The sequence below is a fragment of the Sturnus vulgaris genome, chromosome 2 (genome assembly GCF_052056855.1).
Source record: "Sturnus vulgaris isolate bStuVul1 chromosome 2, bStuVul1.hap1, whole genome shotgun sequence".
NCBI classification, from domain to species: Eukaryota; Metazoa; Chordata; class Aves; order Passeriformes; family Sturnidae; genus Sturnus; species Sturnus vulgaris.
The window spans coordinates 41,645,077-41,669,698 of record NC_142244.1 but is presented as its reverse complement, the minus strand read 5'-3'; the positions used below and the strand labels follow the sequence as shown (position 1 = coordinate 41,669,698).

Sequence of the window (24,622 nt, the reverse complement as noted above, 5' to 3'; positions counted from 1 at the left end):
CTGAAGGAATATGCTTTGTTATTTCTGCTGCCTGCCTGATGATAGAAACAATTCTTGGGAAGCAGAAAAATGGATGTAGTTTGTAATTGTCTTAAAATAAAGTGAATAAAATCTTGGTATATAGGCAATATGTTTAGAAGGTGGGGAAAAAAAGAAGTTAAGGGATGTACCTGTCAGGGCCTGGCAGTGGAGAAGCCAGCTGTTGCTTTTGGTCCAACCTAACAGCATAATTGTCATGGCAACAACAAAAAAAATACATTGGTCTCACAGTATTCCGAGATCTAATTGCTGTGCCAAAGTGAATGTAGAGTCTTACTGGATGGGGGAGATATAAGATGAAACAATGCCCTCATGGAAAATCACAAGTCCAGAGTGATCATCATTTGTGTTCCTGAAGTAACGTAATTTTTATTAGAAAAAATAACACTTTAAAGAAGTCAGATGGCTGGGGTTGAATGAGGTCTTCCACAGGCATGCAGGCAGCTGTTCTGCACAGCTGCAGGAGCATCCTTTTCTTAAATGTAGGCATAATGCATAGAAATGTACTGGGTCATTTCTCCCAGCAGCTCCCTCCCTTGCAGGTTCTAGAGAAAGATCTGTAGGGACTGTAGAGCTCCAGGCTGCAACTTCATCTGAGTTTATTTGTTGGCATTGTTCTTCAGCTCCACCACAGAATTTGCAGATCCTGTCTCTGATGTTCTCCCTCAAAGCTTTTGTATTTTAGCCTCCTGAAGTGTAAACTGAGTGTAATCTGACAACACAGCAATACACCAACACAATATGATAATTAAGGAATCTCAAATTTTACCTTTTGGTGAGTTTTGCATCATTAATTACTGAACTTTCTTTACCAGTACTGGAAAACCTGAAGTGCTCTGGTGCTCTGTGCTTTTTTTTTTTTTTTTTCTTTTTCAGAGAAGTGCTTTCAGTATTGATGCTGTATTGATGTTTAATTTTCTATTGTGTTTCTTGCATGCATCTAGGAAAAATAAGCAGGTCATTTGTTTTTGTAAAACTGTAGTGTGACTATGGGTTATTAAAAAAATCAGATTGACATCCTACACCTCTGCTCTCAGCAGAGTTTTTTTTTCCCCAGGAACCTCTGTTCAGTATGACAAATAGCTTTCAACAAGGACAGTGGACCTGGCAAAGGCAACTTATTCCAGAAGGTGAAGTGGAAGAAAGTTAATGTTCAGCCTTTCAAGGAAGGCATTATTTTGCAGTTCCTAGTAATTGGGATTGTTTAATCCTGTGTTTTTGTAAGCAACACCTGAACTTGCTGTAACTGGTAGATACAGACAAAGCCTATCTGCTTTATAAAGTTTCCCCATTGTTTATGGCTACCTTTGGAATAGCATTGCAACTGAAAACTAGGATCTATTTTCCATAGACAGTTAAACTTCTAAGGTCTTTTTACAAAGCCTCATCTTTCAGATTTTTCTTGGAGTATGTTTTATAACTCGGACAGGATTAATAGTATGAGGAATAAAGCCTAATGATAGTCCTGCAGCTGGAAATAATTGTGCTGTGTGTATACAGGGTTCTAAAATGTTTAGCATCTGTCTTCCTCAAGTAGATGGCTGGATATTACAGGCTTCCTATTGCAACCAGCTAGATTGCCATCTGCATCCTTCAGGATTTCACGTTGTTATAGGTACCAGGCAGGCATCCAGTGAATGCCTGGAAAGAGTTCTTTTTTAAAAAAAGAAGCCAACCAAACAAACGTTTTTTGGTGAGCTCCAGTTTCTCTGTTGACTTGTATTTTGTTTGAAGTAAAATCCTGGGGCAGGGGTGATTGGTACTTGCTCTGTTTGCCTTGGAGTGTCTCATAGGTGGCTGCCCAGCTGGTGCCTGCTGTGGTGACAGCCCAGTGTCACCTTTCAACTGGGCAGGTATCAATTCCCACTGAGGTGTTGAAATTTCTCTCTACAACTACAAATACCTAGAAGTCTTTTATGCTGGAGGAGAGATCTGAACACAAGGTCAAAGCATCAAATGCATGGGGGATGTTGCCCTCAAGTGCTTCACTTCAAAGAAATCTAGGATTCAGTCCTTGAAGGGATGTCCTGAAGCTCAGAAAGTGCTTCAGACTCAAATGTTTATTTGTATCTGTAGCGAGGGCTAGTTGGAGTCTAAAGCTTTTTTTATTTTTTCTTTTAAGGAAAGTCAGAATCACATGTAAGTGCTTCTCTAATTTTCTTTCTTTCTCATGGCATAGTGCTCTGCGATACAGATGCAGGAGCAGGGAAAGGAAAAAACCCACAGAAATGTTTCCATCTGTGCAAGTCCTCATTCCATCTCCTGTCAGCTTCTAGAAGGAAGTTAAATTGGTTGTTATTCAGAAACAAAACTCCATTTCTAATTTTGTCATTCCAGTTTGGAAGAAAAATTTTGGGAAGCTTGTTCCAAGTAAACAGTGTCTTGTTGTGAGTTTTGTTGTGAATTCAGCAATGCCTTCATTACCAAGGCAGATTGACACATCATATCTAGTGATAGAAGCAGTACAGCCTTGCTACCACACTTTGTCCCCCAAGATACAGTGCAAGCAGAGCATAAATGGGTACATTTTGAAAATTTGTTTCCTAAGAAAGGCTTCTTTGAACTCTCATTTTGAATTGTGGATAAGAAAGAAGTGTCTCAGTCACTCAATTGAAATAAATTTTAAAAAAAATAACCCTACAATGAAAAAAACCCCAAACCACATTGAATTCTTATGTTATTCAATAACAGATAAATTTTACCATTGTGCTGCTTTCCTCCTTGGACTGAGGTCAGATAGGTTGGCTTTTCTGTATTTCAGACTTGACCTTGTTGTCTTGGCATAGGTGAATGTATCATGGGATGTAGCCCAAGAATGACCATAATATTGTGTCTGATGGGGAAGTAAGATTGAAAATTAAATAGTGACTATGTCTAGTTTTTAAATTGCTTGAGAATTGGAATATACCAAAGGGTTGTGTAGTGTTTTTCTTTGTTGCATCTGACCAGTAGCTCAGGACCAGAACCTTCATGTCACTGATTTTATCAAAACTTGTCATTTCAAGTGGGAAACTTTCATTAAAAAACAAAAGCAGCCAAAGGAAAAAACAAGCACAAAATTGCTTGGAATTCTAATGTGCCTAGTGCAGCTCTAATGAGAAGAAAGGCTCATGTAGATCTAAACAAATTGTAACTCCTAATCCTAATCCCTGTGTCCTAGTTTAGAATGCAAAGATGTGCCCAAAAGTATGTATTCTATCACTATCTATTGACACTAGGTGGGGCAGTGATCCTTATCTCTGTGGGAGATATCTTCTGCTAATGGGCCAGCTGTTGAAAACCAGGTGGGGCAGTCATCCTTTATCTTTTCCTCCTCCTGGAAGAGATCATCTCTTAATGGGCCATTGAGCCCCACTGTTTGACTGATAAAATTACATCACCCCATTGACAGATGCTCCAGGCAGGGGGAGGAGCCAAACATTTCCTACCTAGATAAAAACTGAGATTTGGAACACTAAGTCAGCCCTTACCCACTGGTTTCCAGAGGACAAGAGCTACCAGACCTTTCTACAGGATCACTACTTCAACAAGACCACCACCCTAACTAGCGGGGTGTCAGGTTGTATTCTGACTCTGTCGGTGGTTTTTCTTTTGTACTATTGCATGTATTTTAGTTGGTTTTTTTTTTCCTATTAAATTGTATTTCTGACTTGGAGCCTCTCACTGGTTTTGCTTTCAAACCAGCGCACCCAGTTTGCCACCAAGCCTAAGAAATACATTCTGAAGTAGAGAGAAGCACTGTACAGAGGTGAAAGAATGGAACAGAGAAATCTGATTGCTCTCTGTTGAAATCAATATCATCTGCATAGGAAAAGATTATTTCTAAATTGTATACTAGAATATCACTTAAAAGAACACAGTGGGCATCTGTTATGATAAGTTTTATGAAAAAAGAAGCTGTAAAGCAGGCTGTATTCTGAAGAGCTTAAATGCTCAGAAGTTAGGGTGAAGGGCAGAATGCAAACAGGGTGTTCAGTCCTATAAAAGGTTGTATTTGGATGCTGAATATTGAGCTCTTCTCCCTTTGGTATCTGCATTACTTACAAATCTGCCTCTCCAACAGTTCTTGTCTCAGAAATACTCCTGTTAAGAAGTTGGGCTATTTCTGTTTTTTCTGGGTTGTTTCTTGTGGATGGGATTTCAAGGAGTTGGGCTTCCTCCAGTGAAAAATGGTTATTTTTCCTGCTCTGGGAGAACAAGCTGTGAATTTGAGTTGGATACCTCTGCCAGTTAATCTGCTTACTTTCAGATGGGGTCCCTTGTGGTAAGTCTCTGTTTCGGAGTTGCCAAGTTGAAGTTGGTAGCACATGAGTGGTTGGGATTGGTGGTGAAACCAGGCAGCAATGGAGGTTGTCAACACCAAACACAGAGTGGAAGAAGTTGGGGTCCTGTTGGGATTCTTTCTTCCGGTGACTTGCACCTCTGAAAGGACTGCATTAAACCAAGTTCCCCAATTACTACTCCTAGCAATAGATGGATTCATCATATTTCTCACTGCAAGACTTGTTCTGGGTAGTGCAGCATTATGTTTTATTTTAGAAGGTAAGACTTCGTTGTAACTTCTTTGCAATTTGAAACTTTGAGGGCTGAATTCATTTCACTTGGAGCACAGATAAGCTGATGGTAACAACAATAAATCATGTTTTCTGAGAGCTATAGAAATTATTCATAGATGTTGAAATCTCTAGATGCTTTATGCTCACCACATATTTTAATTTATGCTTGCTTTTCAAGCACCAACTTTTAAAAATATATATTCTCTTTCAATACATCCTCTTTTCAAGTGAGAGAAGGAATAATTTTAGAAAATTCTGGAGCCAAATAATTAAAAAATAAAAAGCAAATGAAGGTTCTTCTTTATGTAATATCCCTTTCTACCATTTGTTCCAATAAAGAATAAAAGCCAGATGGTGTTATGTAGGTGTTAGAGCAGGGAATTGTAATCAGGGCTCTGGAGTCTCTTTGCAGCCAAGATGGTGGCCCAGATTTTATTCCTCTCGATGGACTTGTGTTCCAGAACTTGTTATATTCATAGAGTTGGTCATGAAGCAATGCTTTTAGCCCTGCTCTGAGATGGGAGGGAAGCAGGGTTCAGGTTTTGGCTCTTCTTCAGCTTTTGTGAATTTACAGGAGTGGCCCAGGCATGTAAACTCTTCCAGTCCCAACCCTGGATCTGAGGAGAGAGCAGAGTGCTGGCATCCCAGCTCTGTTCCTGAAGGAAGTGGGTGTGCCTTTACCCTTGTGGTGCTGAAGCACTTGGAGCAAGACAAGGACCCACCTTAGAGCATAGGGTGGTCACAAGAGAGGTGCAGATGATCTGAGTTAATGTTGCTCAGGGCAGTGGATGGCAGGAGAAGTGCTCAGCGTTGGTCACTTGGCTAAGTTCACACTTTACAGGTCAGATTCCTGCAGGAGGATGGAGCTTGGGACATGCCTTTGGCTGCTGAGATGCCTCTTAGCTCAGCTGCATCTGCAGAGCATGAGAGCATGTCTGGATCCAGAGTGAGCATGAAGATTTCATTAAAACTCCACATTTTCAAAGTCAGTATTTTTCATCAATTAGCAGTGATGTGTATCAGAAACATTGTTAATTTTACTCTTCCTTTTAATAGAAAGCTACTAGCAATTGCTGATTGCAAATGGGAGCATGTATGGCTAAAGCTTTTCTGTTCCTTACTGCTGCAGCCTTGCTGGCTCCTCTTCAGCAGTTGTTGGTTTGGAGTGGGTTTGTTATTTAATTTCATTCCCCCCCATAATTACTCCTTGCCAAGAGTATCAAATCTGAGAACTAGGGTGAGTGTGTTGCAAGAAAATGGAGAGATGCCACAAAGGGAATGTGAGGAAGGATTTCACAGAAGACCTGGGGGGTGTTTGGACTGCACTCAGCTGGAGGGAAACACAGTGCAGAACTAGCAGATGCAGAAAGGAAAAAAAAGATAATAAAATGCTGGTATTAAGTAAAGGGAAGAGATCTTGAGACCTATAGGGAATAGATGGGAAGGAGGGTGATGGATAAGCAGGAAAGATGAGGAGAGTAACATGGACAGAAAGGAGCTCTTCCCATTCCTGCAATGTGCTTTAGAGAAAGAGGTGATAACTCACTAAGTGGGACCAGGTGGATTCATTTGTCTGCTCTCCACGGCTCAGCAGCACTTGTTCCAGCTGCCCCAAAGAACGAGTTTCAGACTCTCAGCACAGATAGTTGTTCTTTTGACATCCAGTTCAGGGGCCTGTCAACAGGCTTACCAAAGCACTCAGTGTCTGGGAAAATCTGAGCAACATCTGAGATGGTGGTCAGTTAAGAGGCATCTGAAAGGGAGCTGGAAGATTTTAAAGCCCTAATTTCTGTCCTAGAATGCTCAAAAACCAGTGCTCTGAGATGTTAATCCTGTGACTGGCATGGCTCTGGTTTTATCCTAGCATTATACTGCTGGCTGTGGTGGAGTTAGTCTTGGTCCTTGCTGTTGTAAATGGGAGAGCAAGACCAAGATGTTTCTAAATACCTTGAATCCTTTTTTTTTTCAGTGAAATCAATTTCTAGAGTGAAAATAACAATAAACCAAAGAGGTTTTTTTATATCCTGGATGTCCTAAGAGTCAGCTGTGTATTTTCCTGCCAAGTGCAGGGAGTCTGGTAGGATGAGCTGCCCCTGCCAGCTGCAGGGACAGCGAATAACTGAATGTTTGAGAATACCAGCTCCAAATCCGAGGTGGCGAGCTGGCATAGGAGGGGTGGTTTGATGCTAATGGCATCATTATGGACTAACCCAGAAGCTTTAGCTTCCTGAGAAATTCATTTTCTTAGGAAGAGCAAACTCCCCACAAGTTTTCTCGGCCAGTGCAGCAGAAACAGAGGAAGTATGGGGGCAGTGGAGTGGGAGCATGAAGGAAGCAGTGGGACAAGCACTGGGTCTTCAGCAAAACCAGCTTCTGGAAATCCCCGGGGGAGTCCAAGGCTTGGTCCTTTTGGGGTTTTCTCATCCAACATTCATTAGGCCAGAATATATATTTTTCAATTTCATTTTGTGGCATTTTATTTTCTTTGCTGTCTTTACATTTCACTTCATTTCTTGATTCCTCATTTCATTTCATGAAATGAAACCTTGAAATTTCAATTAAATCGTTTCAAGAAATGAAGCATTTTTGTGGAGAAATTATGTGAAAACAATGAATTGGAATTGAAAGGAAATGCATCAAAATGAAGCAAAAATCATGAAGCAATTTTCACTGAAATCTCTAGATCTTGTTTACTTTCATGAAATGAAAGATTTTTGTCATGGCACGGTACCCAGATTGCTCACTCTACCCTTTTTAACTCCAGCCATGGTGATGTAGATTTCAGCAGCAGCAATAAGCTGCCATTAGGGTTTGGGTTAGGGCTCAGATTGCTGCAGAGCCTGCAGCACCAGGGACACTGGCACTCGAAAAGGGCATCACGGCAGGACCTCTGCCACAGTGCCAAGCTGCTATTAAGGTTAGGGTTTGTCTTAGGTTTAGGCCTAGGTTTAGGCTTAGGGTTACAGTCAGGGTTGAGAAAGTAAAAGAGCCTAGAGCCCCAGTGATACTGATCCAAGAGGATCATGGAAGGGCCACAATATTTCTTCTAACATCCCACAGTGCCCAAAAAACAATTCACAGTGATGCCTGTTCCTGCCAATTCTCCCTCTTTAGATGGTGATCTGCTAAGAGAAAACTTAACGCATCCAGCAAAATAGTTCATATAAATTACTTTAGTGATGGCTGCACACTCCATGGTACTTTCCTGATGGTCCCCTGCAAGGAATACACGGAGCTGATGGGGTAAGGAGGAGATTGGCCAGCAGCTGGGAATCCCTTTGGCAGTGTCCAAGCAGTCCTGGGCTGCAGCACCCTTCTGTGCCAGCTCTGCTGGGATCAGGAGGGACTAGCCTTGGGTCAAGATTTTTGCATATGATGATAGCACAGCACTGCTGGGGCCTCTGGGACCCCAGAGCATACCCCACCATCAAATGCCTAGCACAGTGCAACTCTGGAGCTGCTCCTGAAGGGGGCCTCGAAATGGTATTCCCCTCTCCAGCAAGCTGAGGGACAGCTCCTGCATTGAGAAAAGTCTCTTCTACTTAAAAAATTCAAGCACATTTTTCACACGGGAAAAATCTTGCTGCTGCTGAAAGAGCCAAGGAGAAAGCTGACGTGTGGGATAAAGGCTGTCAAGTGTTGGTTAATATTTGCTCTAAAGTGGTGTATGAAATTCCTCTTTAAAACTGAAATGAACCTGGTCTGTGGTAGCTGTTTTGGATCTGAACAGTTCAAATGGATGATGATGCATAGAGGACTTTTGCACCCAGGGGCTATATAGTAAAATAGTTTTCAAATGCAGACCCAGTTCCCACGAGCACACAATCCCATTTTCCCGCTGCAAGCTCAAAGCCCTGTGCTTAGATCGAGCTTTTTTACCTGGAAAGGCCTACATTTGAACCGGCCTGGCCATAGCCAGGGGTCACTGGGGGATAACAGAAAAATTTCCCTTAGCATGAATGCCTAGCTCACTCTAGAATCAAATTCTTCATACTCAAACTTTCTTTCACCACTAGAGGTGACCAGATTTCTTTTTCTTCTTCTTCTTAATTTTTTAGTTCCCTGTAATTAACCAAATTTTTTGTTACGCTTCTTCCTATTCCTATTACTGTTTTTCTTATTTTCTTGTTCTGATTCCTATTCTTATTTTTTATTTATAGCCTTATCATAGGATGGTTTGGATTGCAATGGACGTTTGAAAGCCATCTATTCCAACCCCCAGGCAATGACAGCCGACATTTTCAGCTAGATCATGTTCCTCCTAGTTTGAGTCTTACTCCACTTGCTCTCTCTCTTCATCTACTACTGCAGCTACTATAATTACTGTAACTATAATACTACTGGTATTAGCATCATCATTACGTGCTGGACTCACCAAAGACCAAAACCCCCATCCCAGAGCCTTCCCAGCTTAAGCACCAGGCAGGATGAGCCAGCAGAGGGAGTGGTTCCCACGCTGTTTTGGCACAGGGGCAGACACCTTGTGCCGGCCGGCTTTGCCCAGGAGTTGCCCATGGCTGCTGGAAAATGGCACGGGGGACCTGTTAGTGTGAGATGGGGACATGGGATGATGTAGGCTGGTAGCGCAGTCCTATTCGGGGTCGGGTGAGGCTTCAGAGCCCTGCAGGCAGAAGAGCCAGCACACACAGCCATCTGGGTAACACGATAAGGCACTCATGGCATCTGAAAAGAAAGGCTCAGCCATCTAAAAAAAGCCCTGTGGTGGGGATAAGGCATTATTTAACACCTTAACTGAAAGGGCTCTGACCTGCACACCAGATTTAGGCTTGAGGAATGTGTACAATGGTTTCATTTTAAAAGCAGAGGTGCACAGAGCTGGCATGCAGTTAATAATCATAATCATCAACAAATATTCTTATATACAGCTTGAGAATATGATTTGGGGCTACCACACATGGCCCCACTGTGCAAGGCACTGTACAAGCACCTAGATGAGGGTAGCCCCTCCCTCTTAAGCTGTTCAGACTTAAAACTGAACAGTAAAACTTGTGGCACATAAGAATCTGACGGCCTGGGCTTTCACTGCTTATTTCTGGCAGGGTTGAGCTGGAAAGAGATGTTGGAGGCAGCAGCGTGAGAGGGTGCAGCAGAGAAGCAGGGTAGGATGCGCACTGAGAGGATGAAAGCCAGAGCTACAAGAGGAATGCTACCAGGAAAGCCAGCGAGGGAGTTTTTACAAGGGCATGTAGTGATGGGAGAAGGGGTAATGGCTTTAAAGGGAAAAAGTTTAGATTGGACATAAGGAAGAAATTCTGCACTGTGAGGGTGGTGAGATACTGGCACAGGCTGCCCAGAGAAGCTGTGGATGCCCTGTTCCTGGAAACCTTCAAGGCAAGTTGGATGGGGCTTTGAGCAACTTGGTCTCATGGAAGGTGTCACTGCCCAGACTAAGGGTATTGGGACTACATGTGGTCTTTACGGTTCCTTATATGAATTCAGATGCGAGATTTACACTCAGCAGCAATTTTTTGCACACTAAATTGCATTGCAGTTTTAATAGCAAGCCTATTAAAGGGTCTTCTTAAAAATGCTCCAAGTAACTGGCCAAGCAAGAGGACCTCCATCTCCTCACACCTTACAACACCCTTCTTCCTCCTGGAGCTTCCTTCCAGTAGGATTTTTCCTACCTGGGCTGATCAAGGCCCAAAACAGGGACTGGCAGAAGGATGTCAGCTGCCATCACAAGTCCCCTGTTCTCATTCTGAGCCCAGCTGTCCTGGAGGAAGCTTCATATGCCTGGAGGGTGACTGGCTGTCCACTCTGCTTCTGCCGGGGACTGAAGGTGCTCCTAAGGCACGCAGGCACCAGGGGAGCCAAGAACAAGCAGTCAAGTCCACCAAGCAGCTGGAGAAGCCACCACAATGATCAGGTGTGAGTATGACCTCCTGACAGGGTGGTGGCACTGCCTCCGACTTTTAGCTTGCCAAAACTCCATTTCTGCCTCATCATGTGGTACCAGGGAAAAAAGTTCCCTTTCAGCTCTAAACTTTACTACAGGTCTTCAGCCTCTCAGAGGATGGGGGGCCAACATGGACCTAGGTCTCATTTCTTAATTGCTGCCCTGCTTTGTGTCAGACTGGAGGTCACAGGACCGAGTTCTGGACTGCAGCAGGGCCATGCAGGGTTACTCTGGAAAATATGCACACTGATATTTTGTTCATCTAAAGCTGAAGTGGTCGGTATGAAAGAAAATAGCTTGTGGTCTTCATACCTCGAGTCAATGAATTCCTGGGCCTTTTATAGCTCAGGAATGCTGGGCACTCGTGTTTGGTTTTACAAGGCTTCGAAGCCGCAGCTTAAGGTCTGGATGAACATTAATCACAGTGGCACAATGACAGCTGCTCGTGTTTTTACCCCTCTCTCAGGTGGGACTGCACTGTGGACATTGGGCCCTGTTTTCCCCACTTGCTTTGGTTTGCAGAAAGGAAGGTTACCACCCTCAGGCTGACTTACCTGAATGAGGAGTCGAGGAACACAGTGGGGTGCTCAGACCAGCCTGGTTTGCTGGACTGCATCCAGACCCCAGACTCGGGATCCTGATGACAAGCAGACACCTGGAAGCATCCTTCCTGCCAGGGAGTGAGATCTGAACTTTTCACGTTTCACTGCAGCGTACCTTAAGTCCAGACCCAGAGGGTATTTAAGGATGTCAGAAATCACAGCTTTTTCCCAAGAATGCACCTCACAGCTGTTTGTATGTTTGCCCCTCTCAGACTTTGGGAGTAGAAAGCCCCAAACGTGGTGACAAACTAGTGCAGAAGAGACGTCACAGCTGCACAGTGCACTGAATCCAAATGAATCCTGGAAAAGTGTTGTCATTTTGAATGGGACTAGATTTTTTATTGCTTCTAAATGGCAATCTTGCTAGTATTTTTAGCTCTTCTGAGCTTTTTCTTTACGTGATGCAGGTCTGTTACTTACTTTTGGAATAATGGATTTTAATGTTTAAACACACTGACTCTGGAAGTTTCCTTCTTTTCATGTTTATTCCTGACATTAATATGCAAAATATATGTAACCCGCAGACAGTGTTGCAATGACATTCTTTTTTTTTTTTTTTTTTTCCCCGGAGCATCTGTGGTGAAGACACAACCCAAAAATGGAATAAACTCCCTCTTTGTTATACCTGAACACAGCTGGCCATGAGGCTTTTCCCAACCTAATACTGGTTTGGCCTCTGTTAGTTTCTTTTCTTCCATGGCCTTGAAAAACAAAATACATACCAAATTTTGCTGTCAAATCTTGACTTGAAGGAAGTCAAAAAGCCACAATCTCAACGATCACCAAACTTTTGTTCTTGGCACAAGAAATAATACCAGCTGCCATGTCTTGAAGATGGAGTGATCAGATGGGTCAGGCTGACCTGTGCTTGCATGGGGAACACACAGTGCTGGGATCTGGGTCAAGCAAACTTCTCCTCAAGCTTCTGCAACCCCCCTGGACCTTTGCTGACACACTCCTGCTCAGGACAGGTTGGATTTTTACATGTGTGCAAGGATCTGGGGAGAGAAAGTTGGGACAGGCAGAGAACTCATAGGAGAGAGAGGCCCTCAGTGGCATTCATGCCTTTCATGCCTGCAGCTCCCTGGGACCTGATTCAGGAATTTTTTAACAGACACTTTCAAGAGCATGTGAGAGCCTGCTGAGCAAACCTCCCCAACTCAAAGCCAGACACTTGGCTAACTTTTGCTCCCTTCCCCCTATTTATTTCAGTTGCATAAACAAACATAGGACCAGTATTTCCACTAGGCTGGAGCACTCCTCTCGCCAGCACTATAGCATGAAATGGGATCTGATCTTTATTCCTTATCGAGCACAGTATATAATTCAAGAACATCTAGATCTAAAAGATATTTAGGTACCTCACTCACAACATCTGTCAAATAAAGAAGCCCCAGACCCTCAAGGAAAAAAATACAAAAAAAATCAGTGGGAGTTCTATGCTTAGCAGGAACATAGGGCTAAAAAATATTCGTATCTTCACCAAAGTATCTCATTAAGTTTCCCCTCACATTTCCTTCCAGTGAAGACGATCTCACTAAAATCATCTCTTCTTGATCATCTCTAAAATCATGCTCTTTTTGCTTGGGCAAGGTCCCAGTTTGATCCCCTGCCTTGGAGACCCACTGATTTCATGCCTACATACACCTACTGGTGTCACCTGCTGTGGGGCCTTTCATTAACAGCTGTGAAAAATGGAGAAGATGCAACCTTAGAAGTCCCTGAGGTATCTCCTCTTAGTCTTAGCACATTGTTTGCAAAGCTTAAAGATTTTTTTTTTAAAGTCCTTTCTTCTGGAGGACTGAATGTATTCACACTGGAAAAGTGAGAAAATAAACGTGTTTATACATTTATTATCTACAATAGTAAGGCACAAATTTAAACAGCAAAGAATAAGAAATCTTTGGCTGACCAACGATATCAACATTTGCTGGGGGTGACACATAACGTCCTTCATTTTCCCCCCTATGTACAAATAACCCTCCAGCTGTACAACACTGTACACAAACTTCTCTATACAACCAACAATAATAAAAAATGACAGTATTTTACAACTAGTTACCACCGACATCACCTGGAATGGCTACAGCACAATCTCCCAAAACCACAAAACAGTTCAAAGAGCTGGGAAAGCCAGCACAAATGGAGCTGTGCTGCTCTGCTCAGCGGGGCTGACATATGGCAGTAGTACTCCATGCAAGTCCTGCTAGTGCTTGGGCTGGAGAGAGACACACCAGTTCTCCAGAGCTTCCCTCCAGGAAAATTAACATCTCTTGAATTCAACACAATTGGTAACAATGAACCTTTTGGTTTATTTGAGCTGTTGCCTATACAAGAGTTGCCTACACACTGTCTCTAACAGTTTCCTATATGTGACTGTGAATCTCGGGCAGCATCAAGTGTAAAGCCAGTTTTGGATAGTAGAAACTGGAGAGATTGCTCCCCAAGGAGCAGTGCTGTACTCTAGCTGACTTGGAGAAACCGAGCTGAACCACTACCAAACATAACTGAGTGCTGATCCATGCTGATCCAGCACTGTTTCTCCTGGACGCCGCAATGTCTGCCTGCACAGAACTTACTGAAGAGTTTCAGCAAAAGAAATATTACAGCTGGTAACGAAATGCTTTGGGACTTCCAAGCACCTGGGTATCCTTATTTCTTAGATAAAAACTGATGCAATTAAAAATTCACCAACATTTTACTTGCAGTCCCTTGATTCATCTTTCTCCTGCCCCATTCCTACCACAGACGCTTGAGGAAGAGCCACGAAAGTGGGTCAGTGGTGATGTCACAGGCGGTCCCAGCGTTTATGCAAACAATTACAACGTTTAAATTAACTTTAGAGAAAAAAAATTATCTTACAAGGCATATATTAAACTGCATAACATCTTCCAAGGGTTTTACACCTTTGGTTTCACAATGCAAAGCTGCTAATACTTGAAACACAGAGTTTGCTTCCTGCACAACCTACCTACCACTACTTTAACAAGTGCGAAACTCAGAAAGAGGGTGACAACAGTATACGTCTAATTCTAGGTACACGCAAAAATAAGTGCATAGCTTTAATATAGCAATTTTGTTCTGTTTAAAAAAAAAAGTATCAGCCAGGCAGCATTGAGCACAAGGCTCTGGCCTTGTGAACCTGTGAAGGCCTTGAGTTCACAAGGACTTCAGTTTTTGGCGAAAGCAGAATTTAAAATGCCTGGCGTTCTCAAGAGTCAAGGGCTCTGATTTGTCACCTACAGGAAGAGGTGCCCTTGAGCCAGCCCTGAGTGCACCATTACTTTTAGCACCCATCACTGTTCCACTCCAGGCAACTTCACATTAGATCACATCGCTCTTTTTCCCAAAGCCAAGCTCTCCTTAAAGTCATTGTGGTGCACCACAAGACTCAGGAACCACAAAGCCAGTACAGAAATGTCTCACAGAGGAAAATTTCCCCATTGGCATGTGCAGTGCACAAAGCCACGAGTAACACAGCGAGTGAGTTGGCTGCCTCTGAATTCAGGGACAAAGCTGAAAATAAGAAATGTTCCACCCTGGGTAAAATAAGGTGAAAAGAAACCGCAGCTCGGCACAGAAAACGCATGATACTCACATACTGCTTTGCAGTTCAAGCCTTCCCAGCCTGCTCCTGCACTCCTTAATGTCCAATCCCACATCAGCTTGAACAGCAAGTTTGTATGCTCAAGGAAGGTAGGATTTGGCTATTAGAATTGAAAGTAAGGAAAAATCTTGTCCTTACCACAAACACACTGATTCTTCCAATATTATGAACCAGTGCCCAGAAAGAAATTATCTTCTGATCTCACATGTGAACCCAGCTTAACTTCTCTAAAAACAAACCTGTGCAACTTCCCTCTGAAGGAACTCTATAATGCACTCTATAATTTAGGAAGCTGCTGGGATCCTCCCCCAACTTTCCATCCTGAAACTTTCCTATGGTTACAACAGGGTTTGCTCAGGCAGGGTCCCCCCTCCCCCTTCTACATTCATCCACCAGGAGAATTCCAGCCAACAACTGCTCCCATCAAAAAAAAGAAGTCTCAGCAAGCTCTTAGGTTGCAAGACATGAATATTTGTACTGTAAATTTGGCTCCAAGAGAAACACTTGTCCAGCCAGGAAAGAGGCACCTGACCTGCCTGCCCAGGAAAGCCACACCAATGCCACTTCAAACAAATACTTACAAGAACCTGCTGTGTACATCTACAGACCAATTACTCGCAAAAATTAAGAAGTGAAATTTTTGAGACTGAAGCCTTTGAGAAATGCATTGATACTGAGGAAGATGCAAGTTTTTCCTGGATTACTCAGAAACTCTCTCTGGCCTCCAAAGAGACAGGACTTCCCTCCCTGTCCTGGTTGCAGAGGCAGGAAAACAGAGCAGCAGCGTGCAACCAGTTTGTAACTTCACTACTTTCTGTTTATGCCAGAAAACAGAGTTTCCTTTTTCCTCAACACTCCCCTTCTCACACCACTTTCCATTTTCAACAACCCTTTCTGTTCAGAAAATCTCAGACGTTCATTTCATCACTCCTCTTCAGTGCTCTTGACTTCTTGCCTGGTCAAAAGTCTCAACATGTCAGACTTTAGCTTCAATTAGGGAATACACTTTGTCTTTTTTCAGACTCTCAGGGTTAGTTTTCAAGGTTGGCACACCGAGAACCATCTTGGGTCTGGCTGTACACACACAAAACCCCAGAGATGCTGTCCTCTGCTCAGATGAGGACTTCCATCATGTCTGTATCTGGAAACTCAGGCTTATGGAGCAGGCTGCTCACTCTGCCTTTGCTGTCAGGCAGCTTCCCGTGGCTGGAGTTCTCTGCAATGGAAAGAAGGGAAAGTTGGTCTTCAGTCCAAATTCAACAGCAAGTTGTTCAAACCAAATTTGTTCAGGACACTAAGAACGTGTGATGCTGAGTTCCCTGCACAGTGACAACAGCTGCGTTAGTGTGCACAGACCCCGAGGACAGACACAAAGGGAGTATTTAAGAGATACAGACCAAAGAACCTCATTAGTTAAAATCATAGAATGGTCTGGGTTGGAATGGACACTAAAGACCATCTAGTTCTGTGATAGTCAGCCCTTTTAATGATACACAGTATATTTTTAGAGGGAAAACTTGTTTTTGAGAGGAGATGAATGTGTAAGAAACAGGGTTTTTCAAAATAATGTGCATAAAATAAATGTCTCCTTTGCTAGGGCTGCAAACCAGCAGTTTCCACTTTTTAAAAATAACTAAAATTGTACTTCTTCATCTCCCCCCCAAAAAAAAGGTCTCCACTTTCTCCTTACAATTCCACCCAGCTTTCCTTTAAAAATTAGGGAGAAAATGTACTTTAACTAACCATGGTTTCAGTTAAAAAAAAAGAGAAGGGTCTGAGTATGTGAGCAGGTGTGGAATGTTTTCAAGGTGTGAAACTACAATTTTGTATCTGGCAGCATGAATAATTGTGAATTCTGCCTGCCACAGACGAACAGAGCTTTACAGAAGCTGTCAAGCACAAAGCTCTGCAAAGCCACTCTGGGCAGCCTTAGAAAGTTCTCTCTCTACAATTTTACTTCCCCTGAAGAAACCTCCACCTTACAAACCGTGGCAGCATCACATACCCACACCTTGCCCCCATTAATACTGATGAGTCTCTCGGGATTGCTGATAGCCCCGGGGGTGCTGGCATTTTGCCCTGACAGGGGATCTGGCAGAGCTCACCCAGTTTCTCGCTGGCCACTCGTGTCCCCAGGGGCCGTGGGGCCGGGCTGTGTGATGGGGTGGTACCCAGGCGTCCCCGGCCAGGGAAGGAGGCAGTGGCAGGCCAGAAGAGCTCAGCAGTTTTGTCCGTCTGGGTGCTGCTGTCCTTGCTGCCCGTCTTTGCATGGGAGGCTGCCGGCACTGGGACGGGCATGCAAGACAAAGAGGGCAGAGGTGGAGGCAGTGAGGGGCCTGATGGGTGGTCATGGTGCTCCTTTCCCAAGAGCAGCCCTGAAAACACAGAGAGGTCAGTCACATCCTGGCTCAAATATATGTGCTGTTCCCCATCCCACCCCACAGCTACAAGAGGCTGGATATGGCTCCAGTCATTTAGTTTGGCTCACCTTTTCCCCTTGCTGCTGCTTTTTCTGGCAGCCACATGGTACTTTGCTACAAAACAGCTTTTTGAAAGCAGCTTCCCCTCCATGCCTCCCCTTCTGCACACCCACCCTAGTGGCACTTACTCCAGACACAGCCTTGCACACCTCCACACCCCCATCCTATGTGGCCCTAAACAACGGGCAGTCCTGCACTGATTTTCCCATTTATCTGCCATATCACATCACGCTGTCCTATCCAAAGCGATGCTCATCCTCTTGATTAACTTTATTCAGGCTTTATTTCTAGCCCAAATTTGTTATTTACTCCCATAAAGTTGCAAACATTACGTGTTTGTATCTGGGAGGACTTCTCTCAACTATGGCTTTCTATAATCAGTTCAGAATACGATGCAAGGGTAAAGAATGACTGGTTTTTGCCTTAAGCACAAGAACGCACGTTCTGCCCATGAAAAGTGCTCTGGAAATGAGCTGTCAGGGCAATGCGTGCCAAGGCACTTTTCCTAAGCCTAAGCAGAAGGATTAGGATGAAGTGATGGATAAACCAAAGCTCAAGCAAAAGCTGAACTCACCTATGCTTCCCTTCCAGAGCTTTTCCTCCTTCCTCTCCTCAGCTATCTGGTTGCTGGTGAGTGAGGTCTGGCGTGAATGTACGCCTGTAGCCGCGGCAATGGAGGGCACGGACCGAGCCGGTCGCAGGCTGGCGCTGTCAGCTTTCCCAGGGTCCTTTCGTGACCGCTGCTGAAGGACCTTGATCATGGCATCCTTCTCGATTATTTTGGCATGGAGATTCTTTATTCTGCCAAAATATGAATGCTCTGCTTACAGGAATGGAAAAAACATTCATATGGGCAGGTGTCCACACCTGGAGGCAGCAGGGAAGTGCCCAGGCAGATGCCCTGCTGCTCCGTCCTCTCTGGTTTTGGATACTTGGACAAGACAGCCCCCAGCAGTTCCTCTAAGGATAACCATGCACTTCAAAGCAGACAGAATTTCTAGCTAATAAGCCAAAACTTTTCTGCAAGGTTAACTGAACCCATCTATGCTATGGTTTCACTAACCCTGCAGGAACAGTGGGCAGTATCCTGACCAGGCCACACGTTACCACCTTTACAATACAAACACAGGCAATTTTCACCCCTGTAGTACATTGGGGCAAAATCTGGAAACTATGCTTTGGCAGACTGAGTCAACCTCAAGATTCAGATCTGTTGTCAGCTGGAGTAAAGACCTGCTGAAGTGAGTTCCTTTTGGTTTCTCTAAGAGGTGGTCTGGGCTCTTCCTTCTCCCTCACTGCTGCAAAAACAATCAGCACGTGGTGTTCAGAGCTGAGCAAAGCTCGCCACTTCTGTCATACAGGCCCTGAAGTCAACTCTCAAATCACTAAAAAAACCTGGATTATCTGAACTCTTCTACAGGAATGAATAACACCAAATCATATTGAACAACTACAGAACAACTACAAAAATTCGTATGTTTTGACAGTCAAATGATTGGCCTGACTGTACTGTACAATATATAATACAGTGCAGGTGCATTTTATGAAGCAGTGAAATCATTAGTTTTCATCATCACACATTTAACTAGCAATGTAAACACAAGATGCTAATCTATATTTATGAGGCAGTGGCAAAACACCACCACTTCCCTGGAAACAGGATTAGCTTGCATCTGTGAGTGAAAAACAAAACCCAAACCCATCAAAAACAATCACTGGTGTTTTCCACAAGCAACAAATACATCTTTTTCTATAAAAGTGTCTGCAAATTTGTGTCCTTGCATGCCAGACTGCTTTTAACAGTGGAACAGCGCCTGCTCTGTAAAAATGTTGGGTTTGCCACAGAAGGCTTAACAGGAAGGTAGGGAGGAAATTATCTAATGACAACTCTTTAATCCCTGTTTGAATGCTGAAGAGCAAAACCAAGTCGAAGTGAAGCCAGGCCCATCCTTTCCAGGCATGTAGGAAGGAACAGAAGGGCATCCTGGTTTATCTGAACCCAGCCCCAGCACCACAACAAGCAGGAATGGCACAGCATCCCTTACGTGTACTCCATGTCCTGGCAGCGGCGGTTGGCTTGCACGATCTCCTCCTCCTCCTGCCAGCCCCGCACCTCCAGCGCCGTCTCGCCGTAGCTGCCATTGCGTGAGTGGCTTGGGGCCGAGGCATCCCTGGAAAAGAGGTTCACCACGGTGAGTCGGGCTCCTGAGACTGTGAGGGTGGCTTTTGCAAGTAAGATTGAAACTTGCAAAGAAAAACCCCAAACCCATGTTCAAAGAGCAAGCCAGCAACAGCTGTCTGTCAAGCGGATGGCTGCCTGGCACTGGGGCATCCTGCAGGCTACTCTTGGCTTGGGCTGGGTCATTAATGCCATTAATTTAACTGGGTTAAAGGAACGGAATCGTGGGTGACCCACACAGGGCTAACAGCCACCCAGAAGGATAGGATCAGACATCAGAGGGACTCACCAGATCCCAAATCAGCAAGACTACATCACGAACCAGTAACAAAACTCTACACTTTGGAAGTTGAAAAACAACACAGGAATTTCTGCCTAGACTGGTGTTCAAAAGGAAAGTCCATCCTGAGTCACACACTGAACACATTTCAAAGGGAAAACTCTTTTTAGGATGTTTTCTGGGGATTTGGTTCCTAAGAAACTAGGGTGAGAAGTTAACTATCCCATCCTCCTGATCACTGGGAAGTGTCACTGCCTTTTGTGGTTTTGGCCACCATGCTTTGACACAGACAAACTGGAGACAGATAGTCTAGACGTATGCAGTGTGAATGGGAAAGGGTTTACACTAGGGTATGTCAGGAATGGCTGAGGGGAGAAGCTAGTTCAGACAAGGAAAAATACAACAGGGAATATCTGTCTTCCAATATTTACAAGGCTGTTTGAATACCAACAGTGGTTTGTTGTTCATCCTGTATGCCTGGGAAGGACAAGAATCAATGGAGGTAATTTGCAGTGAAGAAGTTTAGCTTAGCTATCAGGTAAAACATTTTAGTTTGAAGATTAATGAAGTGGTGAAAGGGGGTATTTAGGCAACAAAATTTCCCTTATTACAGGTTTTTAAAACTAGGTTAAACAACCTTGTTGCAGGCCATGGGATGGGTGCAGCCATATACCAAGTCCCTGTTCACTCCACTGGGGTACTGAGAGGAGCTGCCTTACCTGTGCTGTGTAATTTGGCACCTTGAGACTGCCAGAGGACATTGCTTCAATCTGATGCCTAGATTTGATGAACTTTTGGACCCAGACAGAAGGATGAATCCTGTCAATCAACTATTCTATTTTACTGGCATGACACCCTGGAGAAGTGCATTAACCCTGGCAGTGCAACTCAGCAGGGAAAGGCAAGCAACATCCAGCCGTAAGAAAACAACCATTCTGTATAATTTTGCCATGCTTTCCATGGTGAACAGAGCTGCCTGCTTGCAGCAAGGTCGTCTTACCTCTCCGTTGCAGCTGTGGCTGCAGCATTCATGGCAAAGTGCCGGATCGTGCTCTCCTCCAGATACTTCTGCTCCCACTTGGTCATGTCAGCTTCCAAGGCCAGGATCCTCTCCTCCTTCTCGCGCACCAGCTCCATGAGGGCTGGGGCATTATGCTCCGGAAGGCTGCTTGCCTGGTAGCTGCCCTGCCTCTGCCAGTGGAAACAGTGATAGATATTCATGCCCTGCCGAGCATGGCATGCTGAGCCTTTTTTCCTCAGTTTTCTGGCACATACAAAGACGTCCCCATGTCTTTTGACAGGTGGAAATCCCAGGCTAAACTCCTTAACTTGCAGGAGAACAGGCGAGGTGACCACATGTGCAGCCCTAGTACGTGCTTCCCCAGACCATGCTAACAGAAGCAGGGATTTGGCTGCTACTCTGGATGTGAAGAGATTTCCTGGGATACCCCAAGCCAGGGGAAAAAGTAGGGAAAAAAGTTGGTAGGAAAAGAAGCAATGAAGCTTTAAAATATATTCTTGCTGGGACTTCATACCCATGGCTGGGCAGTGCTTAGTATGGACAGGCAGTTATTACCAGAGGGTTTATAAATTAAAGCTGAAAAAAAAGCGCCTTGTGACCTAGTTACATGTACCCTGTTTAAAGCAGCATCTGGGAAAATATCCCAGCCATGCATTTAAGCGTGTCCCTTCTGGCATATTAGTTGTCTTGTGCCCTCAGGGGATGCTTTCTGTGGTGTAACAGCTAACTTTCTAACTAGAGGGGCAGAAGCTCCCCAGGCACCTGTGGGGTGGCTCCCAAGGGATGGTGACAAGCAGCAATAGGTGCATAACTCTTTCCATCTATGCTGCAAAAAAATGCTTGTCCAGGCAGGATTTATTCCACCCAGTTACAGCACTTAATTAAGTCACCTAAGCAGCATGGGTAGCTACCCTGAGCTCTTTTCGCTGCTGATAGAGAGCAGAGGCGGAGGAAGATCCAGTCCTTGGCTCAGCAGACAGATAAGTGCACACTGAGGGGAGAGGCATGAGGAAGAACTCAGCAGAAAGAAATTCATTTTAAAATAAAAAATGCAAGAGATCTGTTATACTCCATGGTGAACAGTATTGTGCTAAAGTGGAAACCGTGTCTCAGGAGCACTAGCTTTTCACTCATGCTGCACCTTCAAGTTCCACTGGCAAAGCTTTACCATTGAAACTAGAGATACCAGGGAAGCCTTTGCCTTTGGTGCAGTAACAACATGTTTGGAAGATGCTTTCTGGAAATGGAGTGGCCCTTGGGAACAAGGGCTGTGACTCTGCTCCTGCAAAAATACTGTCAAACCTCTGTCAGGAAGGTAGTATTTTGGAATTGTGGTCCTGATCTACAAATGGTATCTTGGGACATCACAGTGCTTGTCATCTTCTGCATCAAAACATCTGCCAGCCCTGCAAACTGAGCCTGCAGTGATGACTGACTTTGTTTATTGGTCCCAATTCATGCGTCAGTGATAAGGAAGGTTTGCCATTTGGACTCAGCAAGCCAGGGACAGAAGAGAATCTGGCTCACTGTCTCCTTGTGTGCTGGGTCCCTTCTGCTGACTCTGGTAAAAATGAGAAAAGAAAATCTCCTTTTTTTCTTTGCAATGATAAAATGTTTCAGTAGCTACAACTTTGGTTACTCAGAGAAGACAGCTCTGAAGCTAAAAGCTGGGGTACTTTGATGCCATGTGATTCTCGCATTGTGGCTCATAAAAAAACAGTATTGATAACAATAGTAAAAATACCCCAAAGTTTTCTCTCAAAGCTTATAGGTGATTAAGTTAAAACTTACTAGATAGAATGGGTGCAGGCATTTAAAAACTATGTCAACCCAAAAGTTAATTGCTACTTATAGTACCCAAAAAATTTAAAAATTAAACTATCTGTAAGTTACAGAGGAATTTTCTGCCAAAATGAACAGACACAGCCTGAACTCCCAAGACAAGGATTTCAGCAACAGTCCATCCCTGTTATTTAATGCATTAATTTGTCTCTGTATCCCAGCCTTTCTTAGTTCTAGTTTTACCTTCACTTGAATTTGAATTGTATTTTTCTCAGATGTTCTTTTCTCAAATGGCATTAGCATGTCATATTCCATGTAATTCCTTTGTTAAATTGGAAGAGAGCTGGCTCAGGGAGAACTGAGAAGACTTGAACACCAAGCCTATGGTGGACTGGGCAAGAGAGACTTAAAATACTTCTATGGCAGCAAGAAAGAGTAGAGATGAATGAGAAGCGTCTGCAGAGAGTAGCAGCAGCAGAGTGATACCTTGGGAAGGGTGCTGTGGGACCTGCCCTGCCCTGGGTCTGCCAGAAGGAAGGGATGCTCTCAGGTCTGGCTGCCTCATGACTCTGCAAACCACTGACACTGACCCTGACCGTAGAGCTATTTCCCAATGGCATCCTGCCAGCAGGATCAGCCCCTCTGCTTTCTGGCAGAACAAGTTCTGTGAAACAGCTGCTTTGGTGTCCACTAATGGCTTATAAATAAGGAAAGGTTATAGTAGCAGATGCATGCGATGACAGATACAAGTGAGCCCTTCAGGAGTTCCAAGAGCATCATGCTTTGCTTATGTTGCTGGTTTTTCCCCAAGCTGTAGTTTGATACATTTAGCATATCTACTCACTCTCCTCCAGAGTCAATGCCCATGTATTTGGTACTTGGTGCAGGCTTCAGCCTGGAAATTCTCCCTGCAACCTCCTCATTGTTTTTTGTTTTTTATCTTTTCAAGATGACTGGACTTTGTGACTTAGGGATTAAGATGCTATAACAAAGGAGTAATTGCGCATAAAATACAAGCATAACAACACCCTGTAAGGACACAGGGCTGCTGAAAAACAAGGGAACACACACAGAAATACAAATCTATACTCCTAGCCCATTCTGGACTGGACTGGACTGATATATAAATAATTTATTGTCTGAAGATGACATCACTTGGCCCCAGAACTGTCAAGTTTCTGTGAACCACGTACATGAAGCTTCACACAAAACAAATACAGACCTGGGTCTTGCTCCTACCAGATCCCATATCATACTTGGCCTTTTCAATGAAACATCAGCTAAAATTTTTGGAGTGAATCTCATGTGTACCACACCTTTACTCTCCTCCTTCTGTGTGGAGTTGGTTTTTGCACAATCTGCCATTGCTCTAGAGAGAAACCTGGAAGGACATTTTCTCCTGCTCATCCTTGGACAGGGGAGCCAGGATACCTCAGCCCAACAGCAGGCAGGGCTCAACTGTATCCAGAGCCCCAGAGCAGAACAGCCCTATCCTCTGCTGAAGATCAGGAATAAGAATCATAGAGTGGTTTGGGTTGGAAGGGACCTTCAAAGATCATCTAAATCCAGCCCTCCTGTCATGAGCAGGGAAAACTTCACAAGCTCAAAGCCCCATCCAAAATGACCTTGAACACTTCCAACGATCCACAACCCTATACAAAGGAATGGTTTAGGAGGAAAGCCCAACAATCCAAATCCAAAGACACGGTTTCACCTGGCAGGGCTGCAAGTGATCATCTCTGTTAAAATCAACACCAAAGGCCCCGTGCTGGGGTCCTGCCCATATCACCCTGTCCTCACCTGCTGCATCCTCAGCGAGTCCAGTTCTCGCTCCAGGCGTGTGCGCAGCCGCCGCTCCATCTGCTCCCTCTTCTCACAGGCTGCCTGCAGCTGTGTCAGCGCCTGCTGCAGCTTTTCCACCTTCTCCACATAGGCCTGCTTCCTGCGCAGCTGTGGGGTACAGGGGGTCAGTCTGGAGGGCACTGTACCCTGCCCTGGGCTGCTGGGACCCCTGTTAACTTGCAGGCACACACTGGGCTTCAGCATGGCTTTGGTCATTTGCTTCCAAGAGTTTCTCTAGGGAAAGGATGGTGTCTCTTTGATGGGCAGGGAATGTGCACAGAAGGCATTGCTGGGGCAGAGCTACCCTCATCAGA

General features: G+C 44.4%; 1 protein-coding gene across 1 annotated transcript in view; it reads right to left on the bottom strand.

The window, feature by feature from the left end:
- Positions 1-12,392: 12,392 nt before the first annotated feature.
- AMOTL1 (angiomotin like 1) overlaps positions 12,393-24,622 on the bottom strand; it is a 43,835-nt gene continuing 31,605 nt past the window's right edge. Inside the window, exons 7-12 of the mRNA XM_014877554.2 lie at positions 24,267-24,416; positions 20,664-20,854; positions 19,250-19,375; positions 17,779-18,005; positions 16,830-17,099; positions 12,393-15,940 (exon numbers count right to left, since the gene is read on the bottom strand). Coding sequence (XP_014733040.2) covers positions 15,837-15,940; positions 16,830-17,099; positions 17,779-18,005; positions 19,250-19,375; positions 20,664-20,854; positions 24,267-24,416 — 1,068 coding nt within the window. The 3' untranslated portion in view covers positions 12,393-15,836. The remainder of the gene's footprint in view (positions 15,941-16,829; positions 17,100-17,778; positions 18,006-19,249; positions 19,376-20,663; positions 20,855-24,266; positions 24,417-24,622) is intronic.